Raw genomic sequence first — 21,251 nt, 5'->3', positions numbered from 1 at the left:
CTGTGGAATCTTTTACCAGCTCATATATCAACTCAAGAGTCTGTAAGCAAACACCTAACCAGCTTAGGAACAGTCAAATCAACTTGGCTATGAGGAAAAAGAAGACAGGAACACACTGGAATTGTATTAGATGGGTTTGCCACACTTTCTGGCATTCAGTGTATTTCTCTGAGTCTACTGAAGGGAGTATCACGTGCTGGCTTTCCTTTCTACTTTCTGTCAGCCACGGAATGCACTTCATTTCATCATCCAGGCAATACCACAACATGCTTCATTTTCAGCTCTTTCCTTCTGGAACCAACCCCTGGCAACACTGCTTCCAAGCAGACAGACAGTCTTGATGCCAGGGTTACATGATATTTGCAGTCAGTCTTGGATAAGTCACGGCCCCAGAAAGAAACCCCAGCCTAGAGCGAGCTTGCTGATCGTGCCTCTGTTTGGCAGAGAGAAAGGTTTCACTACAGTAACTGAGATGATACAGTGTAGAATAATTTTATTTACTAACTAGAGAACATCAGATACTACACATAATACTGTAACAAATCAGGTAGATCACTGCCAAGCAGATACATGCTCCAGGAGAAAAAAATACTAAGTAGCCTATTCATTAGCTGGTAGCCAGAAATAATCACATGGGGGAGGTGTGTGTGTCTGTAAAAAAAACAAAACTAAACAACAACTTCATATTAGCTTGAAACTGAATCCAGACAGGGAAGACATTACCACTGAACATGTGGGACAGGTGTTCTCACCCACAGGTTGCTTTCCTCCCAGACACCCTCACTGTCTGGTCAATCAAAGCCTACCAGAAGAGGGCTCATTGGAATAGCTGCTTAGGAAAAAGTTAGAAGCACTATTCCTTCATATTACACTGCTAAAGACCAGTCAGAGTTGGCTGAGTCACCCCATAAATAAATGAAGGTTGCAGGTTTTTTTCATTCTGGCCTGGTAACAGCAGTGATGATAGGCTGACTAATACGTGTCACTAGCTGTGATGTGTGATCAAACACTGCAGTTGCTCAGCTTGTGTCAATGTATCTGGAATTTGCATGGGATGTTCCTTTCAGTATGTCAGCCAGGTTTAGTGCTGTGGCAGCCTTAAAGATCATATGATGTGAAGTGAATTCAAGCTGGCAAAATCATAAACTACTGTTTAGGATAAATGAAAACCAGATACTGAGCAGATAATGATCAAAAGCAAGCAGGAGGAAAAAGAAGTAAGAGACTGAAAAAGTAGACAATGAGCCAAAGATTGTACTCTCCAAGAGTCTTCTACACCAATTTCAAGTTCACAAACATGCCCAAATTGCAGCAGTTCACTATTGGCATTTGTCTGTCTACAGCTGTCCTCTCTGAGATAACCCAGTTTGAACAGCATGCCTAAAATTTTTCACACCATTTACTTGATCACCCTAGAATGACACAAACTCCTGGCTGGAAAAGGCCTCAAGATCACCAAGCCCAGCCATAACCTAACATCTCCCTGTACACAACTGTTAGACCATGTTCCTAAGCACCTCATCCAAATGTATTTTAAATACCTCCAGGGATGGTGACTCCACCACTCCCTGAGCAGCCAGGCAATTGCTTATTTTCATACTCTGAATTTCTCTCATCTATTAAATGCAAGTCACTTTCACACTGGTTTATCCATTCCAGGACCACAAAACTAGAGGAAACGGTCAGTCCACTACTGAGAGCAAGAAAGATGTCACTGAATGCAGTCCCAGAAATATCCCAGCAGCACAACAACTTATTTTCAGTTCCTTTGTCTTCTAAATGTTGAGGCTGTTTAGAGAGCTGACATACAGTGCTGTGTACAGTTAGCAAAGGACAGAATTTAGCTGGCAAAATTCTTGCTGCTTATTAAAAACACACCATCTATCATGAGTGCACAGGCGCATTCCAACTCTTCATTTACCAGATGTTAGGCAGCAGGAGTTGGACAGAAATCTTCTCTTTGCTTCTTTTCCATCTGTACTACTACTTAGCCAGAGGAATGAACTTCATCTGAGTAGACTCCCACACACAGTCATTTCTTTGGCTACAGTAGGCTAGACAGTCTCAATTTCGCTCTGCATGGTGATCTTCATTCACCTTCAGCAAGTTTAGCAAACCATCAGCAGTTCCAGCAAGACCAAAAGGGATATTCATAGTACCACTACCAAAGAATTAAGTGCACAATCTGTTTCCAAAACCAAGCTATTTTGTAGCAACTCATATCCTCAGCCTCTCTAAACTGAGTACTTGTACTGAGAAACTGCCATACGATTAAGGCTTTGCCCTATGGACTACTCTAATCAGATTTTTAAATCATATGTCCATTCTAATATGTGCAAAGACCATTTTGAAGTTTTATTAACACTGGATACAGATAAGTGTTACCTACGTGTCGTTTCTTGTCCTGTAAGGGGATCACTAGCTTCTTCTCCAAACATGGCATAAACTGTGACTGTATATTCTGTATTTGGCAATAGTCCATCCAGTACAAGGTCTGTTGAGGCCTCCCCAATTTTTATCTAAAAAAGTCATGAATAGAAAAGACACATTATTTCTGAATCAGCTCATGATGGGGGAGCATACTACTTACACACTCGGAATTAGATATATGATGAAATGCTCTGCTAAGCATTTGTCTGCTACTGTGCCTGCAGCACTTAGGCCAAGTGCTATTTGGGGATTTTACACAATAATCAGAAGAACAAAAGTATCAAAACCCCAGAAGTCAGCACGCAGGTAAAGGGGACTTTAAAAGTAACTAGTTGTGTAACAATGACAAAATAGTCTTCCCTAGAATGCACAGCTACTATAAGGCCTTTTAATTCTCAGATACACTTTGTTTTATCTTCAGTCATAAAACTGAAAGTCATAGGAGGAATTGGTCTCTGTGAACATCAAGGCTCAAATCTGTTGCTATTTGAGGTGCCCATCATTTTCCTTCTCCACCTCTTCACCAAGAGGCACATTAATGTGGACTGACTTATCTACTCAGGAAAAAAAAAAACAACAGAAACTTTATTGTGGGTAAAGTTCAGTCCTCCTGAACCAAGTATGCTCAGGGAAGCATGTTTTTAACAGCCACTCACTGAGGAGAGAGCACAAGTCTATGCGAGCTTTCAGTAGCTTCCTACACTCTCCACAAGTTTACATGCCCCTGCCTGCTCCTTTGTATTCCTGCTTGAACAGAAATGATGTATGCAATCTTAGTTCCACACACAGAGACTCGAGCAGAAAAACTTTTAAACTCTATACCAAAAGCTACTCTTTTAGTGACAGAAGACTGGACTTTACCTTGTCCAATCTGCTTCTCTTTCTCCAAGTATATCCTAAAAATAGCTTCTGATGGAAGCCATTATTTTAAAACTTAAAAATAAAAGCTGAATAGCACTAAAATCAGTAAATATCACACTTTTCTTTACTTTCAAAGGTCCTCTGATAACACATTTAGAAAATATCTTAGTTTTACTTAGTTTCTCAAGTATATATCTTAGTTTTACTTAGTTTCTTATCCAGTGTCAGTTTTATATGATGATACAAGTATCATCTCAAATGCCATTTCAAAACAGTCACTTTAATTCTGCTGAAATTGTTGCTTTTTTTATGGTAGTGATATATTAATCAACTGGCATTTAACACTTAATAGTCTGTAACACATACAGCAATTAAGGAAGTCATGGAAAAGAAACCCCAAGGTATTTGCTGATCAGGTTTGAGGTTAAAGGCCAGGTACCAGTTTATTCCTTAACATTTATATGATTTAAATAATGGCTATTCAAACAAAAGCACAATACATCACCTCCTTCTCATCTGCTGCCAGTCCTTCTGTGAGAGGAGCATATAGGATCATGTAACCTGTGGCACCTGCTACTCCCTTCCACTTTGCTCGCATGCTGCTCTGGGACACGTTGTACAACTGCAAATCTGATGCCACTGGCAAGGCAACTGCAATGCAACAAGAGACAGACCTTTCAGATTGTCTCACCTAAACAAACAACTAGTTTTCAAAATGGTTTATTTTAGCCCAGGAAATACAAGGGAATACAGCTATCTCAGACATGGAAGTGCTGTGTGCATGCCACACTTCCAAAGAGCTGATCAGTACCTAACAGAAGGCAGAACTAGGGAAACAAGGAAATGATGACCTACCCAAGTCTTACACCAGGGCAGAGTTTAACCCCTTACAAAGCATTTCAGCTGTTCTCCTAAATGGCTCTGACCATTTCAAGTAAAGGATTTGTGTTCTTTAGGCACCAAATTCCTCTGTTCAGATATCCCCCTTCCCTCTCTCTGCTGTGCAGGAGCATGGCCACTCGTTATCAAACACCAGGCATGGCTGCTATTAGAAACAAGTAGCAGTCCCCAGAGTCAGGTCTTCACTCGCAATAATTCCCAAGTGCCAGTCTACTCCAGTCTCCCGCCTCAGAGCTCCACTCAGACCTCTGACACCTACAGAAAGTACATGTTGAGACATTGTGAAGGCAGTTTCTGCCACATTATCTCATTGCTGCTCAAACTGCCCAAGGATGACAAGAGACAGTATCCATTAGCTGTCATTTCCCTTCTTTTGATTCTAAAAATCCACAAGAAAAGAATCCTCTAACTCGAACATATGATTCACGCTTTTAACTCTCAACAGGAACTCTTAGGTACTTTGGCAATATACATAATAATTAACAATGAAGAGATTGGAAATTAATCAAGATGCAGTTTTCTACTGGAATTTTCAGTGGATGAGCTCAAATTTTCAAATATAAATATCCAGCAGATAATGCAGATTTGTATCTTGGACATTTATCAGACAATCCCAACAGTCTGGTAAAACAAAGCTAAATTAAACCTACTAAAAATAACAAGTGGAATAAACTATAACAGATAAAAATATATTTGCATCAAATTAAAATGTAAATGCATTTAGTATGTATTTCAAGCTCAAAGTGACTATTAAATCAGAAAGCATTGTAATCATTATGCACCTTGAACATATTTATTTAGATTTCACATACCTGTAAGCTATTTATAATGTTCTATGTCAGTTATTGTGATTGGTGACTATTTTAATCTGCCAAGTATGTCAGAAAAAAAGCAGGAATCTGAGCTACAATTTTCCATACTTTTCCATTAGGATAGTAAAAAATACTTTCAAACTGCAGGCATTTTAGCATGTGGAGTGATTAATACTTGTACACGACAGACTATTACTTCCAACACACTATCAGAGACAGCTGCATGAAATACTTGACGCTGCACGACCTTGGGGTGTGATCTGATCAGATCTCAGAAAGCCAGCAGGGATGGACTCTGTCAGAACTTGACTAGGTGACTTCAAAGGCATACCAGGTGCACTACAAAAACAATCCTGTTGGCTCAGTATGGGACTGTTCTCTGCCTCAATAAGTTAAACAGGTCCTAACACCATGTCATGGAGTATAATGTGGCTGGAGATGACATTTTGGGAATTTGGGACTAGAACAGAAATCTTAAATGATTTTGTATGATCCTATTTTATTTTCTTTTCAGACTGGGAAGACTAGCACTGACACAGAATCAAAGAACCACTGAGGATGAAAGGCACTTCTTGAGACAGTGTAACTTCCCTGTTCCACCAGTGGCAGCTGAAGTAGGCTGCTCAGGACCGCATGTGATCAAGTTTTAACTAACTCAAGAGATGCAGACACCACAACCTCACTGAATGACCTATTCCAGTGTCATCTTCTGCTGAGATTTAGTTTCATGTTGTTACTTTAATGTGTGTCTATTGATTATTGTCCTGTCAGTATGCACCACAGAGAAGAGCCCAGCTGCTGGAGTTGGACTCAGTGATTTCTTTGGGTCCATTCCAACCCCTGACATCCTGTGAACTCTCTTCTTCATTTCCCCCCATCAGTGATTTTCACACTCATCAGTGCTGAGCAGAGGGCAAAAATCACCTCCCTCAATTTTCTAGCTGTCCTTCTCTAGTGCTTTTGTCCTTTGTGACAAGGGTGCACTGGTGGCTCACAGTGAACTTGGTGTTTACTAAGATGCACAGCATTCTTCCTCCCTAGGGGAAGGAGGCCTTTGCACTTCGCCTTGTTGAACTGCATGAGGTCAAACATGTTTTCCCCTTCATATATTCATGCTGACTACTTTTCATCTCCTTGTCCTTTATGTAATTGAAAAATGGTTTCAGGGATTAGTTGCTCCATTGCCTTCCCATGTATGAGGTGAAAATGATCAGTCAGTAATTCCCTATCTACTAATGTAGTGTTTGACACTATCAACTTCAAAGTTGGCAGATGAAAACTTTATCAATGTTTAGATATCCACAGACCATTTGAATTTAGGAATTTAGCCCAAAGTTAATTTAAACAAAAATTGATTTAAGTAAAATTCATTATAAGAAGCTATATTGAAGAAGTCTCCCTTCTGTATGCTTACACAGCATGATTAAACACAGACAGTTACACCTGGAACAAACATAACAAGTGTACTCACGCGTAGTTTCAGTTCCACGGAGGCCCTCACTGGCAGCATTTGAGTATATAGCAAAGACAGCTATCTGGTATTCAGTTAAGGACATCAGGTTTTTCAGAACTGCTGTTGATGAGCTTCCATCTACCACAACCTGTTTAGAAGAAAATATAACTAAATGCATATAAAGCAAACTAACCATATTACCATCAAGTCAGTCAAACCCCCACTCAAGCAATTTGTACACTGACAACTAAGAATTGATGTACATCGAATTTTGCTACCATATACAGCAACCACATCCATAATCAAAATGTTTAGCTGCTATAATCAGCCACTTAGAAGAAAAGAATTGCTTAGATAAAGTGGATGGAATACTGTTAGGAGTGTACACTAAGGCCTTTTTGATGTAATTAATCTACTACAAAATCATAGAATGGTTTAAGTTGGAAGGGACCTCCAAGATCATCCAGTTCCAACCCCCCACCATAGGCAGGGATACCTCCCACTAGAACAGGTTGCTCAAAACCTCATCATAAATATTACTTTAGTACTACATACACTACATAAATAGTATTTCAAACTGACATTAATACATATCCACATTAAACATGCTTCCAGTACAAAAAGTAATAAAATATGTCCTTAGTTAAATTCTTTTCCTATTCTGCCTTTCCTTTCAATTTTGCAAGCTGGCAGCAGAGGCCAAAAGCTTGTTCCATTGTTTTTTATTTTCCCATCTCCAAAATGTCTAAGTCCTGTTCAACTAAACACCTCAGTCCAGTTCTCAATGACCAGTTGTAAGCATCCTAAAATACACACCTATATCATCTCCCTTTTAATTTTCTTGGGTGTGAAAATGTGGATTACCATCAGCTCCTATCTCTTATGTTCTTGTAAATAGAAGTCTCTAGGACTGGTTCAAGATATGGGTAAACAAAGGCAGTTCACCCAACCCCCAAAAATGCTCACAGCATACTATTATACTATACTACTACTATGTAGTAGAAAAGCAGCCTGATTACTACCAAACATTCACCAGCATTCAACGTGGCTGTATCTCCTTTCTGTAGTGGACTTCAGAGCTCACACAGGGAATTTCAGGACAGATATAAATAAGACCATTGGTTTTCTGTCTGGTTAGTTCTTGCTGCTGTATTAAACATTTTTGGGATGCTTTTCCCCCGTTACCTCTTCTGGTTGCCCTCCTCGAGAGGGGTAGTACACAACTCTGTATTTTTCCACTTTGCCTGGTGCATGGGTCCAGCTAACCCGGAATCCTCTAGCCGTTACCTCAGATGTGACCAAATCTGAAGGAGCTCCAAGTGAAGCAGCAATTGTTCCTAAGTTAGAGACAACACAATTTTCATATTCCCTTCTGCAAAGTAATTATTTGGTTTGTTGTATTTGCTGAAGCCCCAAAGATGGCTCCTCATAAAAATAAAGTCACTAGTTACTGCATTTAGGTCACTTTCAGTGAAAACAAAGAACTACTAATGACTATTACACATGGAGATTTTGCCAGAAATATGCCTCCATGATCTTTTATAAACATTTATATGAAAAAAAAATACATATACGTATATATAAAACTTAAGCCTTCCTGTCTTTCCTCACAGCACTCTTTTAAGCCCTTTGCTTCTGGTTTGCTGGGTTTTTTTGACTGCTTTCTTCCCAGTCACAAAAAGCATCCGAGAATACATGCAGCTGTGGTCAGCTGTGCTCCTCTGTAGGTTGGAAACTGATATGCTGCCTGTCAGCAGACTGAAGAGATATAGTGAAAGGTCATCTTCTCTGGCAACCATTCTTTTCCACAAAGATGTTTAATCTGTGTTTTTTCCACCCTCTCTCTCAGTTTCCCAACTGAGTGCTTATTCCCCCCCACAAACGAGACAAAGCTAATATTCTTTATTTCTTCCAGTTCCAAGTGAGTAAGAGGGAAAGGATGGAACAAAGCCTAAGACCCATTTTTTCATTGCACAGGTAGAAATGTGTGAAAGACAGCCTTCCTTATTGACTTACACATTACAAGGTTATTGAAATATCACAGCATATTTGTCATACTGCAAAATCACAAACGAAGCAAGAAAAGTAAAAACATACTCTACTCAGAGAAGGCTCTTTTATAGAGGAACATCTTTTCTAATGCTCTGAAATGCATTTTTTCACATGTATTAAATAAGAAAGAGAAAAAAAAAATCCATCATCAGGAAGAGGTAAAGCAGTCTTAATAGTTGTAAAAATGTCTGAGACAATAAAAAAAGTAATTTAGGAGATGGAAAGCACAGCACAAACAGAACAATTCAATCAGAGTGAATTTTTAGATCTTTTTGGTGCTACCAAATATCATAATATTTACCCTTACCAAAACAGAGCAAAGATCAAAAATATCAAAGCAAGCAAAAAAAGGTGTCAAGAAAAAATAACTTCTGTGACAATGTACTTTCTTGTGAGCAGAAGAAGATGAGCCAAGTACCAGAAGCCAGCTTAGAACTGGAAGTATTTGGAGTGAGATTTGTAGCTCTAAATCCATAAGAAGTTACATTGCATCTTGTGTCTTAATCACCTTTGATTTCCTTCTCCTGTTCTTCTACTCGTGAGCACACTGTTCTGGTAAGACCTTCAACAATGGTGTGCATGAAATTAAAGTCAGCAACATTGTAGACGTGTGTGCTGTCAGGTTCGGAGGCAATCTCTTTGAGCTCATTGATATCTGCATTCTTCACACCTTTCATTGGAAAGAAAACCAAATACAAAAATCTTATATGCACAGAGACTGATAAAAAAAAAATTACTAAACCCCATTTCTTTCTATTTCTTCTAATGACCAACCACAGACTGCTCTGCTGTTAAGATGTTACTTCAAGACATTAATTTCTACCAGTGTAAATGATCTATTTTCCACTGTACACTTTGAAATTCCAATTACAGCAGCAATGATTGGGACAATATTCTAAAGAAGATTTAAATTAATGATGAGACTTATCAGACACAGAGAGAAAAGAACCCTTCCTTCATGTAGAGGGCAACAAGTACAAATACACCGGAGTATAATGAGACACAATACATGAATATGGCAGAATACACACCAATAGCAAAGAGCTCAATGCCAGCATCTCGTAAGTTTTTAGCAGGAGGGATAACATCATCTTGGGACTTCCCATCAGTGATTAGTATACCAATTTTAGACACTCCAGGTCTTGCACCTGCTTCAGGCTTAAAGCTGTTTTCCAAAATGTAAGTTAAGGCAAGACCTATAAAAGGGGAACATTTTACAAGATTGCAAGAAGGAAAAATGTCTGTTAATTTACTAATACCATAGTGCTTGTCTTTCCACTCGATTTAAAACTCTGGAGAAACATTTTAAAGAAGAGTAAGTATAGAAGAATTTATTTATTTATTTATTGTAAGATTAAATTACAAAAAGTATTTTGAACCACAGAGAAGGTGACATTCATCTTTAACAGCCTTTTGATCAATGCATTTTAAACTGGATATGGAAACCAATCATCTTCCCATGAACACATTATCTTTCCTTTTCTACTCTCCAAAGCTGGAATATCAGGTCCCTTCTCTTTCTATCTACATTGCTTATGCAAAAACATAAGATCCAGATAGCTGAGTAAATCCCCATACCACATATAACCTTGCTTTCACTTGTTTGTTTGTGCTTACTAAATTAGAAGCTGAACAAAAGCCTACATAAAGCTATTGGTGAATCTGATTTTTGTAACTGCTGGTTATTTTGAAGGGAAGGAAGAACAACTCCTTGGGGCAAAGTAACACATTACAATGAGATCCTATCTGAAAACTCCCACAGCAAAGGTTCCCACCTACCTTTTTTCTAACATCCATATAAAATAATCATGATCATTTCCTACTTGCTGTCTCACAGCAATCTCATTCCTAGACTAGAGCCTTTCTGTCCTTTGTCCTACTGCAATCACCCCTACCAACACAAAGGCTGCTGCAGAAGAGAATGGAAATCTTTCTCCCCTTCCCTCTCTGCTAAAATGAAAAAGAAAAGAAAGGAAAAGGAAAAAAGAAAAGAAAATAAAAGGAGGGAATAAAAGATGGCAGCAATTTACTTTAAGCCACATCTGGGTCTTTGAATATATCATTCTCCTGGCAAGACAGACACTATTACTAAATGCTGCTTTGATGATGCTGGAATTATATGCAGTGAGCACGTTTTTCCCAGGTTGACAGGCACCCCCCATTTATCCATCCTTTAGTGTCTTCTGGGGCTTCACTGCTCTAACTACTGGAAGGTCAATGGAAATCTAAAAGCCCCAGGTGATCATCTGAAAAGTTACTATTGCCAGTTGTCAGATATGAAACAACATTCTTTCCTTCTCCAGAATAATGCTCTGTGCAGAAACATTATGAGTGGGTTTTACATTTTCTTTCTAGCAGCTAAAACACTTTCAGCACAAAAAGCCAGTGAAGCCAGAGAGTCAAGCACTGCAGAAAAAGACTTCTTTGATACTGGATAAAGCCATTAACAAGCTGCAAAAACTCTTTTTTTTTTTTTCACTATTCCTAACCAGCATTAACACTTCCTCTGTCTGTGCAGCAGAATATGTCTTTAAATAAAAGCCAAAAGCTACAGCTCACTGTACCTGTTAATGTGTTCCCTCCTTTATATGGCAGGTTACGGACTGCATCCAAAACAGCATCTTTGGTGCCATAGGCATTCAAATGCCATTCAATTCGGGGATCACCACTGTACTGAGCAAGCCCTAAGGAAAGTAAGGCAGTCCATTAGACAATAAAGCAGGGTTTTTATTCAGATATCTACACTTTATGCACTTGGTTACCCACAGTAAGCTTACCATAAGATTTGCTTCATGCTACAAAAACTGAATTGCTTTATGCCAAAAAAATAGTATAAAGTTGTTCTTAGTGGCAAGTCCTCAATTTAGTTTCTAAGCCTTTCTTTCAAGTGCAAAGGAAATTTAAGGAGGACTGCATGACTTGTCAGAGTTTTCTAAGATTCAATGTCTTTTTGAAAGACATTTAGTATGCTTTGAACAGAGTAAAATATAAGTAGCACACAGAAATAGTATTTAGGCCAGTTTAAATGAAAAAGCCATCCACTGGCATATTCTTCTTTCAAAAACTGAACAGCAAGGGTCTGATCTAATGCTGACTGAAGTTCATGTCCACGTCCAGAGTATCACAGTAACCTGGAATTAGCACTACAAACATTCCAGCAGGATTACTCTTATGGTAGAAGTGATAGTTCCAGGTAAGGATGAATCTTGCACAAATAACTATTAACTATCCTGAAATCATGAGTTTTCTATACTGCTACAGAATTATTAAGAAAAAAAACCATGGCACCTTACCTACTCTTGTTTTCTCAGATCCCACATTGAAAGCAGAAACCAGATTTTCCAGGAACAGTCGCACAAGCCTGAAATTGAATCTGCCAATACTCCAAGAACCATCTACCAATATGACAATATCTGCAATTGCTGGAGTTTTACAGGTAAACAGGCTTCCTGGAAATCATTAAAATAAAAACAAAATTGTTAATTTATTGTTAATTAAACAATAAAATTGTAACTCAGTGTATTTATACCTTCCTCTTTCCACTCAGCTTAATATTTAAAGCTTTCATCGACGGCCAAAGGGAGAAACAAGAAAAATCACTAAATCAACTCATACAGAACTCCATTTTTTGTCATTAAGCTGTTCAAAACTATGGTTGGAAGACCCATGAAAAAGAAAATACAGTACTTCTGAAAGATAAAATCATCTGTTGTTTAACACCATCAAACCAGCAGTTCATTTACATTCCCAAGAATGTACACACACAGTATATAGTTTGTGACAATTAGCTCCAGGTGTAGGCAACACAGAGAGCTACCCAGAGATGAAGACATCCAAAACAGTTACCAAGACTCCTTTTATAACCAATGTTGAAAAGCAGATGTTTCTATACATCTCAACAACTCTATAGTAAAACTTCTTCAGCTGCCATTGTAGACTTCTAAAGTTTTACAAGAGAACATCATCACCCTGGGAGTCTAGAGTAACACTAAAGGTCAGATGAATATGCTGTGTTAAACCTAAGCAGGAGATAGTCAATATAACAAAGGTAAAATGAAAAGACTGTGACATTCAGTCACAGTCTCTGTGATGACTGTCACCACATGAGGATTTAGTTTTACAGATACAGGCAAAACGACATGAAAACAAAAGAGCATTAAAAAGGCAACAGAAAGGACATGATGAGAACTAGTAGAGACGCAGGTTAGTAGTCTCTAAGGTTTATCTATCCAATGAGGGTATCAGAGGCAATGGGGGTAGAGATTAGGCAACAAAATTTAAAGATAAGCCAATAAGGTTTTTAGCAATACAGAATCATAAGAAATTAGGAAACCTAAACAAGTGTCTCACATGTAGTTCACAAAAATGACAGGAGGGGAATTAAGGAAAAAGCAAGAGGCTTCCACAACCTCAGACAGATTGCTGTCTCCCACAGAATTGGTGGTGCAACTGTAAAAGATTGCTGAAATAGTGGTTTCATACTATAGTAGAGGGAAAATGTATCAGTAATGAATGCAATACAGATATACCAAACAAGAGCTTATGCTTGAAGCTGATAACAAATTTGTCACAAGACCGTCTATATAATAACAATAGAAGCAGGGAAGCCAAAGCAAACATGTTAGTACCATGCACCACAAACCATTTAGGGATGAAAATCACGTCCCTGAATACTACAGAATACCTGCAATTAGGGAATCGAGTTGCAGTCCAACTTTTACTATCATTTTTTATCATCATTTTTCACTGTATAAATTTGTTGACAAAGGATACCAACACTTATGGTGATACAAACAGGAATCAAGCACATTGCTAGAAATGAACAGATTTTGAGCAAAGATGCTCAGCAAAGAGAAAGTAACTCAGAAAGAAATAATCAAAATGTTGTTGCCATTAGCTCACGAGTAGCTGTCCTGTTAGAAAGATAATAAACCACATGGTTAGCAACTTAAATCTTTAACACCATATTATTAATGACAATCTTTACATCAAAGACAAAATGAGAGTCTCCCAGGCAAAAGTAAACTGACATGCAAAAGGACTTCAAACAATTGGTAATAATTAAGAGTTCGATTAGTACTGGAGTGTAAATCCACTAAGCAAGAAACCCAAGCCATAAAGTTACAGTTAATGTCTTAAACATGTGCTAAAAATGTTTTTAGACGAGCAGGGAACATTTCCTACGTGCAGCTAGCAGTGTAGAGTAAGTTCTAAACACATGACAAAAATTCCACTTACAAAGATGCCAAAACAAATATTTTATTTTAGCTTTTACAGTACAAGACAATGCTATTTGAATTGGCAACATATTTTAATGTATAAACACTGGGGAACATTTAGTGAGCATCAGAAGAAATTATTTTAAAGTGGAAGATAAAGCTAAAGGAGGTCCAAATCTTTCTAACACTGAAGTCAATAGGAAAACTTGCCCTTGACTTCAGTGAGACAATCTGTTTAGTGGAACAGAACATATGAATTCACTAGTCACAGCAAAGCTCATGTTTTAAGTATCTTTGCCAAATGAACTACCTCTTAATCAGCCTACATTACTTGCAGTATTTGCCTTTCACCAACATGCAGTTCAATTGTGCCATTCTCATACTGGCCACAGTTAGCTTCTAAAGCTTCAAAAGAACTCTTGGCAAAGTAAAATGCTACTCAACACCAGTCAGAATGACAGAACTGGACCCCTGATTCACATCCAAGCAGCTGTATTATAGTGCAGATGTATCTTAATGCCGTCCCAACGGTTCAATCATACAGCCTAATAAAGTTAAGATTTGCATGGCTGTACATCCCTTCCCTGCCTCTCAAATCTTCTGCTCACTATGAATCCCAGGCAGTAACCTACCTCTTACCCATTTCAGATCAACAAGTTTTGCCTATAAATCTTCCTTAATCCTGCACTGATAGCTATGTGAATGAAACCTTTCATTTGTTTTAGCAAATCAAGTCAAACCCAAAGAATAAAGGAAACGGTAGCAGCACTCCTTTCAATATTTTATTTCCACGTCTTCAGATCAGTGCAAATAAATCATTCAATTTCTTTGTTGTTTTGTGTGTGTGTGTGTGTTTTAAAAACACATGCATGGTTTGATCCAAGATTGCACTGCCACGTCACTGAATGTGAAAATGTGATTCTTTCTTCGCAGATAGGAGATACTTGTTCAATCTTTTCTGCATAAAACATTTAGGGTTTGTTACTTCTGTACACCCACTATTTGCTTATGTTTTCTCCTTGTTGTACTTAATAGAATTGCAGAAAGTTCCCTAAAATGGAATAAACAACAGTGAGATATTAAGCAGAGTAACATGCCATATAGAAATCTTTAAAACCTGATAGGAACACAATGATTACATGACCCTAGTTTAAAAAGGTAGTCTAAATGACAGCATGGAGCACAGAATTTACAGACTCCACTGAAATGAGTCAATTTGCATTACCACTTCTAGTAAATGATTTTTCCTTACCACCACACAAAGTCATGAATCCCTATAGGGTTTGAAGATAATTTTGAACATTTCAACTATCTAAACCTAGCTTTAACAGGCAATTTTCTCAAAAATAATTCACAAAGGACAATGACATCATGTAATTCTACATTAAAAAAAATGACATCATGTAATTCCACATTAAGAAAAAAAGAGAAAGCTTTCAACACTCAGAGTTTTAACCCATTGCACATTTGCACGTTTCAACACTGCGATCAGTTTGTGCATCTTTTACTTGGACATCAAGAAAACAGCACTTAGAGAGAAGATATCACTTCCCTCTGAATTATACAATACTTACCAGTTGCAAGAGTAGGACTGTAGGGAGGAGACATGTTACCTAATTTTATATATATCTGGGAGGTCTCTTCCAACCTGCTTGATTCTATGATTCTAATATTTCCTAATGTTATATAGATAACATTATTCTTCTTCAAGTGCTGCATTCTACAACAAACAATAACCCAGGCTTGTGCTAGTTTGAAGCAGGGTAGAATGTTTTGGTGAGAAGAACTATATTATAGGCTGTGAAAGGAAACAATGGTGATGTCTATTTCCCTCAGAAGTCTCGCTAAGGAGTTTGGGAAGAAGAAATGAAAACATTAGATAACACTCTTGCCATTTTCTCTAACTCTGGCTTGGGCTGCTGACTGAGCTGCATCTCTTTAACACACCCTCCACTCACCTTTGCTTCTTAACCTCTTGGACAAACCTCTATTCTTCCTTGGGACTGGGGTAAGGTTGAGAGGGGTAGGGGGAAGGTGAGGGGTGGTTGAGAGTCCCTCTTGGGGACTCAGGTTTCTGGGAGCGGAGTTGTGTTTTCTGTATTACCTTTTACCTTGTATATCTCTGTATATAACTGTATGTGCTGTAAATATCTGCTTGTATATTGTGCTAGGTGTAAATAAATAGCTTCATTTATATTCCCAGAGACAGCTGAGTCTAGTCTGGGTGATTTCTAAAGTGTAGAGGGGTGGGGAACACCCAAACCATCACAAGGCTGTTATTTTTAGGTTAAGGGAAATGACAGAATTGCAAACATCCTAAGGTCAAAAAGAAAGTTGATAGATTTTACACCAGCAACTGTCCAGTGCATCCACATGTATTGCTGCACAACCATTGTAATGGGTGGAGTAGTTTGATAGGGAGAGACTAAAAAATTAATGGACCTTCTCTAACAAATTTACAATCTTTCCAGTGCTATTTTGGCAAAAGGAACTTGTCACTCTGCCAGGAAGCTATATGAGGAAAAAGGAGATAGGTCTGCTCATTTCTGTATATCACAAATGAAGGCATAGGATAAAAATTTCATCTCCAAAGGCACCAGCACACAACTAAAGGCTACCAGCAGTGTATTAAAACAAATCAATTGCACAAAACCTGCTTCAGTATTGCCAGTCACATCATCATCAAGAATTTTAGTTTCAGGAAAACATTTCAAAGAATAGCCATCATTGAAAGAATTTTGCAAATGAAGTTTCCTGCCTTTGACCCTTCAAGCCTGCAGACATTAAAGGTAATGCATGTTTGCAATCCTATCTGCAAGTGACACACCGCTATCAAGACTCATGTCAGAGCCTGGCTATGAGTGAAACCAATGATGGCAATGCTTGAAAATACGATTCAGAGGGAGCTTTCTGGGATAGAAGGAGAGTTGAGCCTGTAAAATGTGACCATTGAGATACCCCATTGAAGCAAATGGAGAGCAGAGTGAGGACTGAGGGGATCTCTGACAGGACAGGAGATGAAGAGATCAAAGCAGGGTCTCAAGGTCCTGTAAACAAGTGACCATCTCTCCCAAGGCTGCATTTTTGACTCATCACTGTACATCCACATGGGCATTCAGCGAGCAAGCAAGCAATGGTAAGAGACAGAAGTCTGACCACAAAAACCTACAAGGCTTACTTAGAGACAAATACAAAACTATGACTTTCAGATCTAGATTTTTAGATCTAGTTAGTACCACTACTCTTTGAAAGACAATGGGAGAAGCAGCAAATACAGAAACTGCCACCCAGGAGGATTCAGTGCCTTAGAAGCAGTTCAATTTGCATGCAGCTATGATACGTTTTGCAGAAACACATTTGATACTTTGCCTCCTTCTGGTATGAAACTGTTCTTATTTTCAAGAGCCAAAACACACAGTTCAGTTAGAAGTAGTTTAAGACTGTAATTCTTTCTCAGTCTGCAATATGTTGTTTCCTTTCTTAGTCCCTGTCACAGTGGAAAAGTCAGATAATGTATGTAGAAGAAGAAAAAAGTTCAAGTAGAGGTCAGTAATAATACAGTAGGAATGGAAGACTCATTCATGGGGTAACAAAGCACAAGAGGCAAGAAGCTTGATGACAGAAGCAAGTGAAAACTGCATTGTGAATAGAGCACGAATGAGAGAGAAAAGCCTGTCCTGCACAGTGACTGACAACACTAGAGCTGAGCAGATGCACCACTGAGGACAATATAAATCTACATCACTAAAATGTCACTTCTTTAAAAAAAAAAAAAAAATAAAAATGCAGAGATGTGAGGAAGTGCTGAGCTCCAAAAGTCAGCAACTCACTCGGCCACCTTCTGACACTGCTATTATTGCACCGCGCTAGTGATACCATCATCTCAGCCCTCAGTTTAACACAGCCCTCATACCAGACCTGAAAAAAAGGCATACAACATAACTGCTTTTCCTCCAGCTTGAATTTGAAGGGCTTAAATGCTGGAACATCTTAAGTTGAATGAGCAGCCTAACAATGTTGATTGATGATCTGGACGAGGGCATTGAGTCCAGCATCAGTAAGTTTGCAGATGACACCAAGCTAGGAGCAGGTGTTGATCTGTTGGAAGGTAGGAGAGCCCTGCAGAGGGACCTGGACAGGCTGGATGGGTGGGCAGAGGCCAATGAGATGAGATTTAACAAGGCCAAGTGCAGGGTTCTGCACTTTGGCCACAATAACCCCAAGCAGCGCTATAGGCTGGGGACTGAGTGGCTGGAGAGCAGCCAGGAGGAAAGGGACCTGGGGGTACTGATAGATAGTAAGCTGAAGATGAGCCAGCAGTGTGCCCAGGTGGCCAAGAGAGCCAATGGCATCCTGGCCTGCATCAGGAATAGTGTGGCCAGCAGGACAAGGGAGGTTATTCTTCCCCTGTACTCAGCACTGGTCAGGCCACACCTTGAGTACTGTGTCCAGTTCTGGGCCCCTCAATTCAAGAAAGATGTTGAGGTACTGGAACATGTCCAGAGAAGGGCAACGAAGCTGGTGAGGGGCCTGGAACACAAATCCTATGAGGAGAGGTTGAGAGAACTGGGCCTGTTTAGCCTGGAGAAGAGGAGGCTCAGAGGTGATCTTATTACTGTCTACAACTACCTGAAGGGACATTGTAGCCAGGTGGGGGTTGGCCTCTTCTCCCAGGTAACCAGCAATAGAACAAGGGGACACAGTCTCAAGTTGTGCCAGGGTAGGTATAGGCTGGATGTTAGGAAGAAGTTTTTCACAGAGAGAGTGATTTCCCATTGGAATGGGCTGCCCAGGGAGGTGGTGGAGGCACCGTCCCTGGGGGTCTTCAAGAAAAGACTGGATGAGGCACTCAGTGCCATGGTCTAGTTGACTGGCTAGGGCTGGGTGATAGGTTGGACTGGATGATCTTTGAGGTCTCTTCCAACCTGGTTGATTCTATGATTCTATGATTCTATGATTCTATGAATGTAGGAAGTATGTACTCCTCTCTACAACAAAAATAAAACCAAACATAACAAAGAAACCTCAAGCCACAAAAACAATCCCAAAAAAACCCAAAGCAAGCCCTTTACCATGCACCTTGTTTTGGTTTAGGTAACTAAAAAAGCCCACCTGGCAAGTCTACAAATCCATGTTTGGGGGAGATTTGCTAAACCTGTTTTGTTTAAGCATGCCACTTTTGACTGTCAGTGCTGTAGTTCGATAATTTAGTGTGTTTCAAAAAGGAACATAGCAAGAAATACTATCATTTAAAGCATATAATTTGAATTAAAAATCACAAAACCAATTAATTCAGTAGCTGATGAGACACAGTATTTGCCTATATATACTAATGGTAATTCTTAAGTGAGAGAATGAATCGTAGAATCACAGAATCAACCAGGTTGGAAGAGACCTCCAAGATCATCCACTCCAATTATCACCCAGCCCTATCCAGTCATCTAGACCATGGCACTAAATGCCTCATCCAGTCTTCTCCTGAACACCTCCAGGGACAGTGACTCCAAAGGAAGTGGAAGAACAAAGAGAAGGAAGCACACGACCTTTTTCTATGCACCTTTCCTTACACACTATGACAGGTGCACTTCTGGAGTAACCAATCAGTAGCCCAGAAAAACTTTGAGAACTTTCTTCCTGCATCTTTTCATTTACTTGAGACACAATGAATGTCAAAGTTGCACAACTGAAAGAAAGCATTGATATTTTCTTGCAGATTACTGCAGATAGATAGCACCTGATGTCTGCAGCAGCTTCCAAAACAGGAACACTAAACTCTCTGTGTATACACAGATAAAAAACAAGTCTAAAAATGTCCCTGCATTTAAACTGAGAGTTCAAAACATTGTAACCTCTCTTCCAACAGGCAACATGTCAACACAGAACAATGCACACTGATGAAATCTCTCCTTAAATGGAATTTCAACACGGCGAGATACTGTGTCCATTTAGCCATAATGACTTACACTGAAGATGATCCACAAACCTCCTGTAAAAGTACATTAAACTTCAGAAACTCTTCTGCAGATTACAGTGATAATTCTCTGCATCTGAGTGCATAAATGTTTTAAATGAAACAGCTGTCTCAAAGTCTAAATTACTTTTCAAGGCAGAGAACTTTTTTATTAATATGGTCATACTTATCCACCATTCCTATGTAACAAATATGCCAGGATTTAAAAAGGATATTTTCCCCTTTGCTCTAATGAAGTATGAAATGTCTGAGCCAGTATTCTCTGGCCATATATAAAGCAGTTTATCAGGGGGCTGCAGATGAAATCTGCACTCAGAAATGCTCAACACTAAGTAAGCTGTATGTATAAATCTCACTAAACCATGACAAAGTGTTGGTCTGTGTCTGAGTCTCTAGCTAACACAGTAAATAAAGCAACAAAGTCTGAGAGAACAAGTTGCATACCCATGAAAATCATTAACACATTAACATCTAACTAAAAAATACCTGAAGCAAACTCCTACAACGCTGTTACCTTACAGCTTAGTGCTACAGATCCATGTACAGATGATGCTGTGGCCATTTCTGTGTCCAGAAATGAAAAAGATGGTGCAGTACACTTGCAGTGCAGAAGACTTTCAAACTCAGGCCCTTCTTATCTTCAAGCATTTCCAGAATTGGATTATCACAACGTAACCAATGCATATGTTTGTATAAATGTAAATATGCAGTGGCCTTCAAAAACAATGCTTATTTTGGATACCAATCCACAAAATCCTGGGATGAAAATTCTGTCCTCTCAAACGTAATAATTCATCCATTGTAGAGATGTCTGAGTGAGCATTCTATCCTGAAGATTTTCCCAGAAGCACAGGATAGTGCAGGTGGGAAATTAGTCAAACAGCCCTGCCCAAAGCAGGGGTACAGCAGACTGCTCCAGGCCATACCCAGTCAGGTTAAAGAGCATCCAAAGATGGAGAATCCACAATCTGAGGAACCTGCTCCAGTGTTTGGCCATCCTGACAGTAAAGTAAATGCTTTCCTAATTAAATGACATTTACAGTTATTAACGCTTGTATTCACTACCTATTGTCTTTTGACTGACACCACTGGAAGAGTCTGTCTCTCCCTTCTTTGCTCTTTCCAATGTGTATTTTTACACATTGGCAAGCTATTCCTTGAACTTGCTATCCTCCAGGCTTAACAGTACAGATGTCTCAGCCTCTCTTCATGTGAAAGCCTTTAAACATCTTGACTACCCTTCACTGGACTCACTTCAAGTCAGTTCACATCCTCCTCCTACTGGAGAGCCAGCCCATCGCTGGACAAAGAACTCCCTATGTGACCTCACCAGGGCTGAGCAGAACCTGCTGACAACAAGAAGCACACACTGCTTGTTGCCCACAAAGACCCACAGGATCTTTTCTACACTCCCCTTTGCTGAATTGCATGAAGTCCCTGTTGGCCCATTTCTGCAACCTGGTGAGGATGCTCTGCATGGCAGCTGAACTGCCTGGTGTATCAATCATTCCTCCCAGCTTTGTTTCATCTAGAGACCTGCTGAGGGTGTGCTC

At 39.2% G+C, this 21,251-nt stretch overlaps 1 protein-coding gene across 4 annotated transcripts in view; it reads right to left on the bottom strand.

Moving 5' to 3' along the window:
* The window catches only part of COL14A1 (collagen type XIV alpha 1 chain), a 109,210-nt gene that overhangs the window by 62,273 nt on the left and 25,686 nt on the right, over positions 1-21,251 (bottom strand). For 3 of the 4 annotated variants that reach the window (XM_064154212.1, XM_064154213.1, XM_064154214.1), the window contains exons 1-5: positions 9,017-9,171; positions 7,642-7,793; positions 6,475-6,604; positions 3,797-3,942; positions 2,390-2,519 (exon numbers count right to left, since the gene is read on the bottom strand). In XM_064154212.1, the coding sequence (XP_064010282.1) occupies positions 2,390-2,519; positions 3,797-3,942; positions 6,475-6,604; positions 7,642-7,793; positions 9,017-9,089 (631 nt within the window). In that variant the 5' untranslated portion in view covers positions 9,090-9,171. Of the gene's footprint in view, positions 1-2,389; positions 2,520-3,796; positions 3,943-6,474; positions 6,605-7,641; positions 7,794-9,016; positions 9,179-9,539; positions 9,705-11,072; positions 11,193-11,801; positions 11,958-21,251 lie in introns of those variants that run through there. The other variant, XM_064154215.1, reaches the window with a different exon arrangement.

Source organism: Pogoniulus pusillus, chromosome 14 (genome assembly GCF_015220805.1).
Source record: "Pogoniulus pusillus isolate bPogPus1 chromosome 14, bPogPus1.pri, whole genome shotgun sequence".
NCBI lineage: Eukaryota > Metazoa > Chordata > Aves > Piciformes > Lybiidae > Pogoniulus > Pogoniulus pusillus.
Note: the sequence above shows the minus strand (reverse complement) of the source record. Positions and strands in the feature narration are given on the sequence as shown.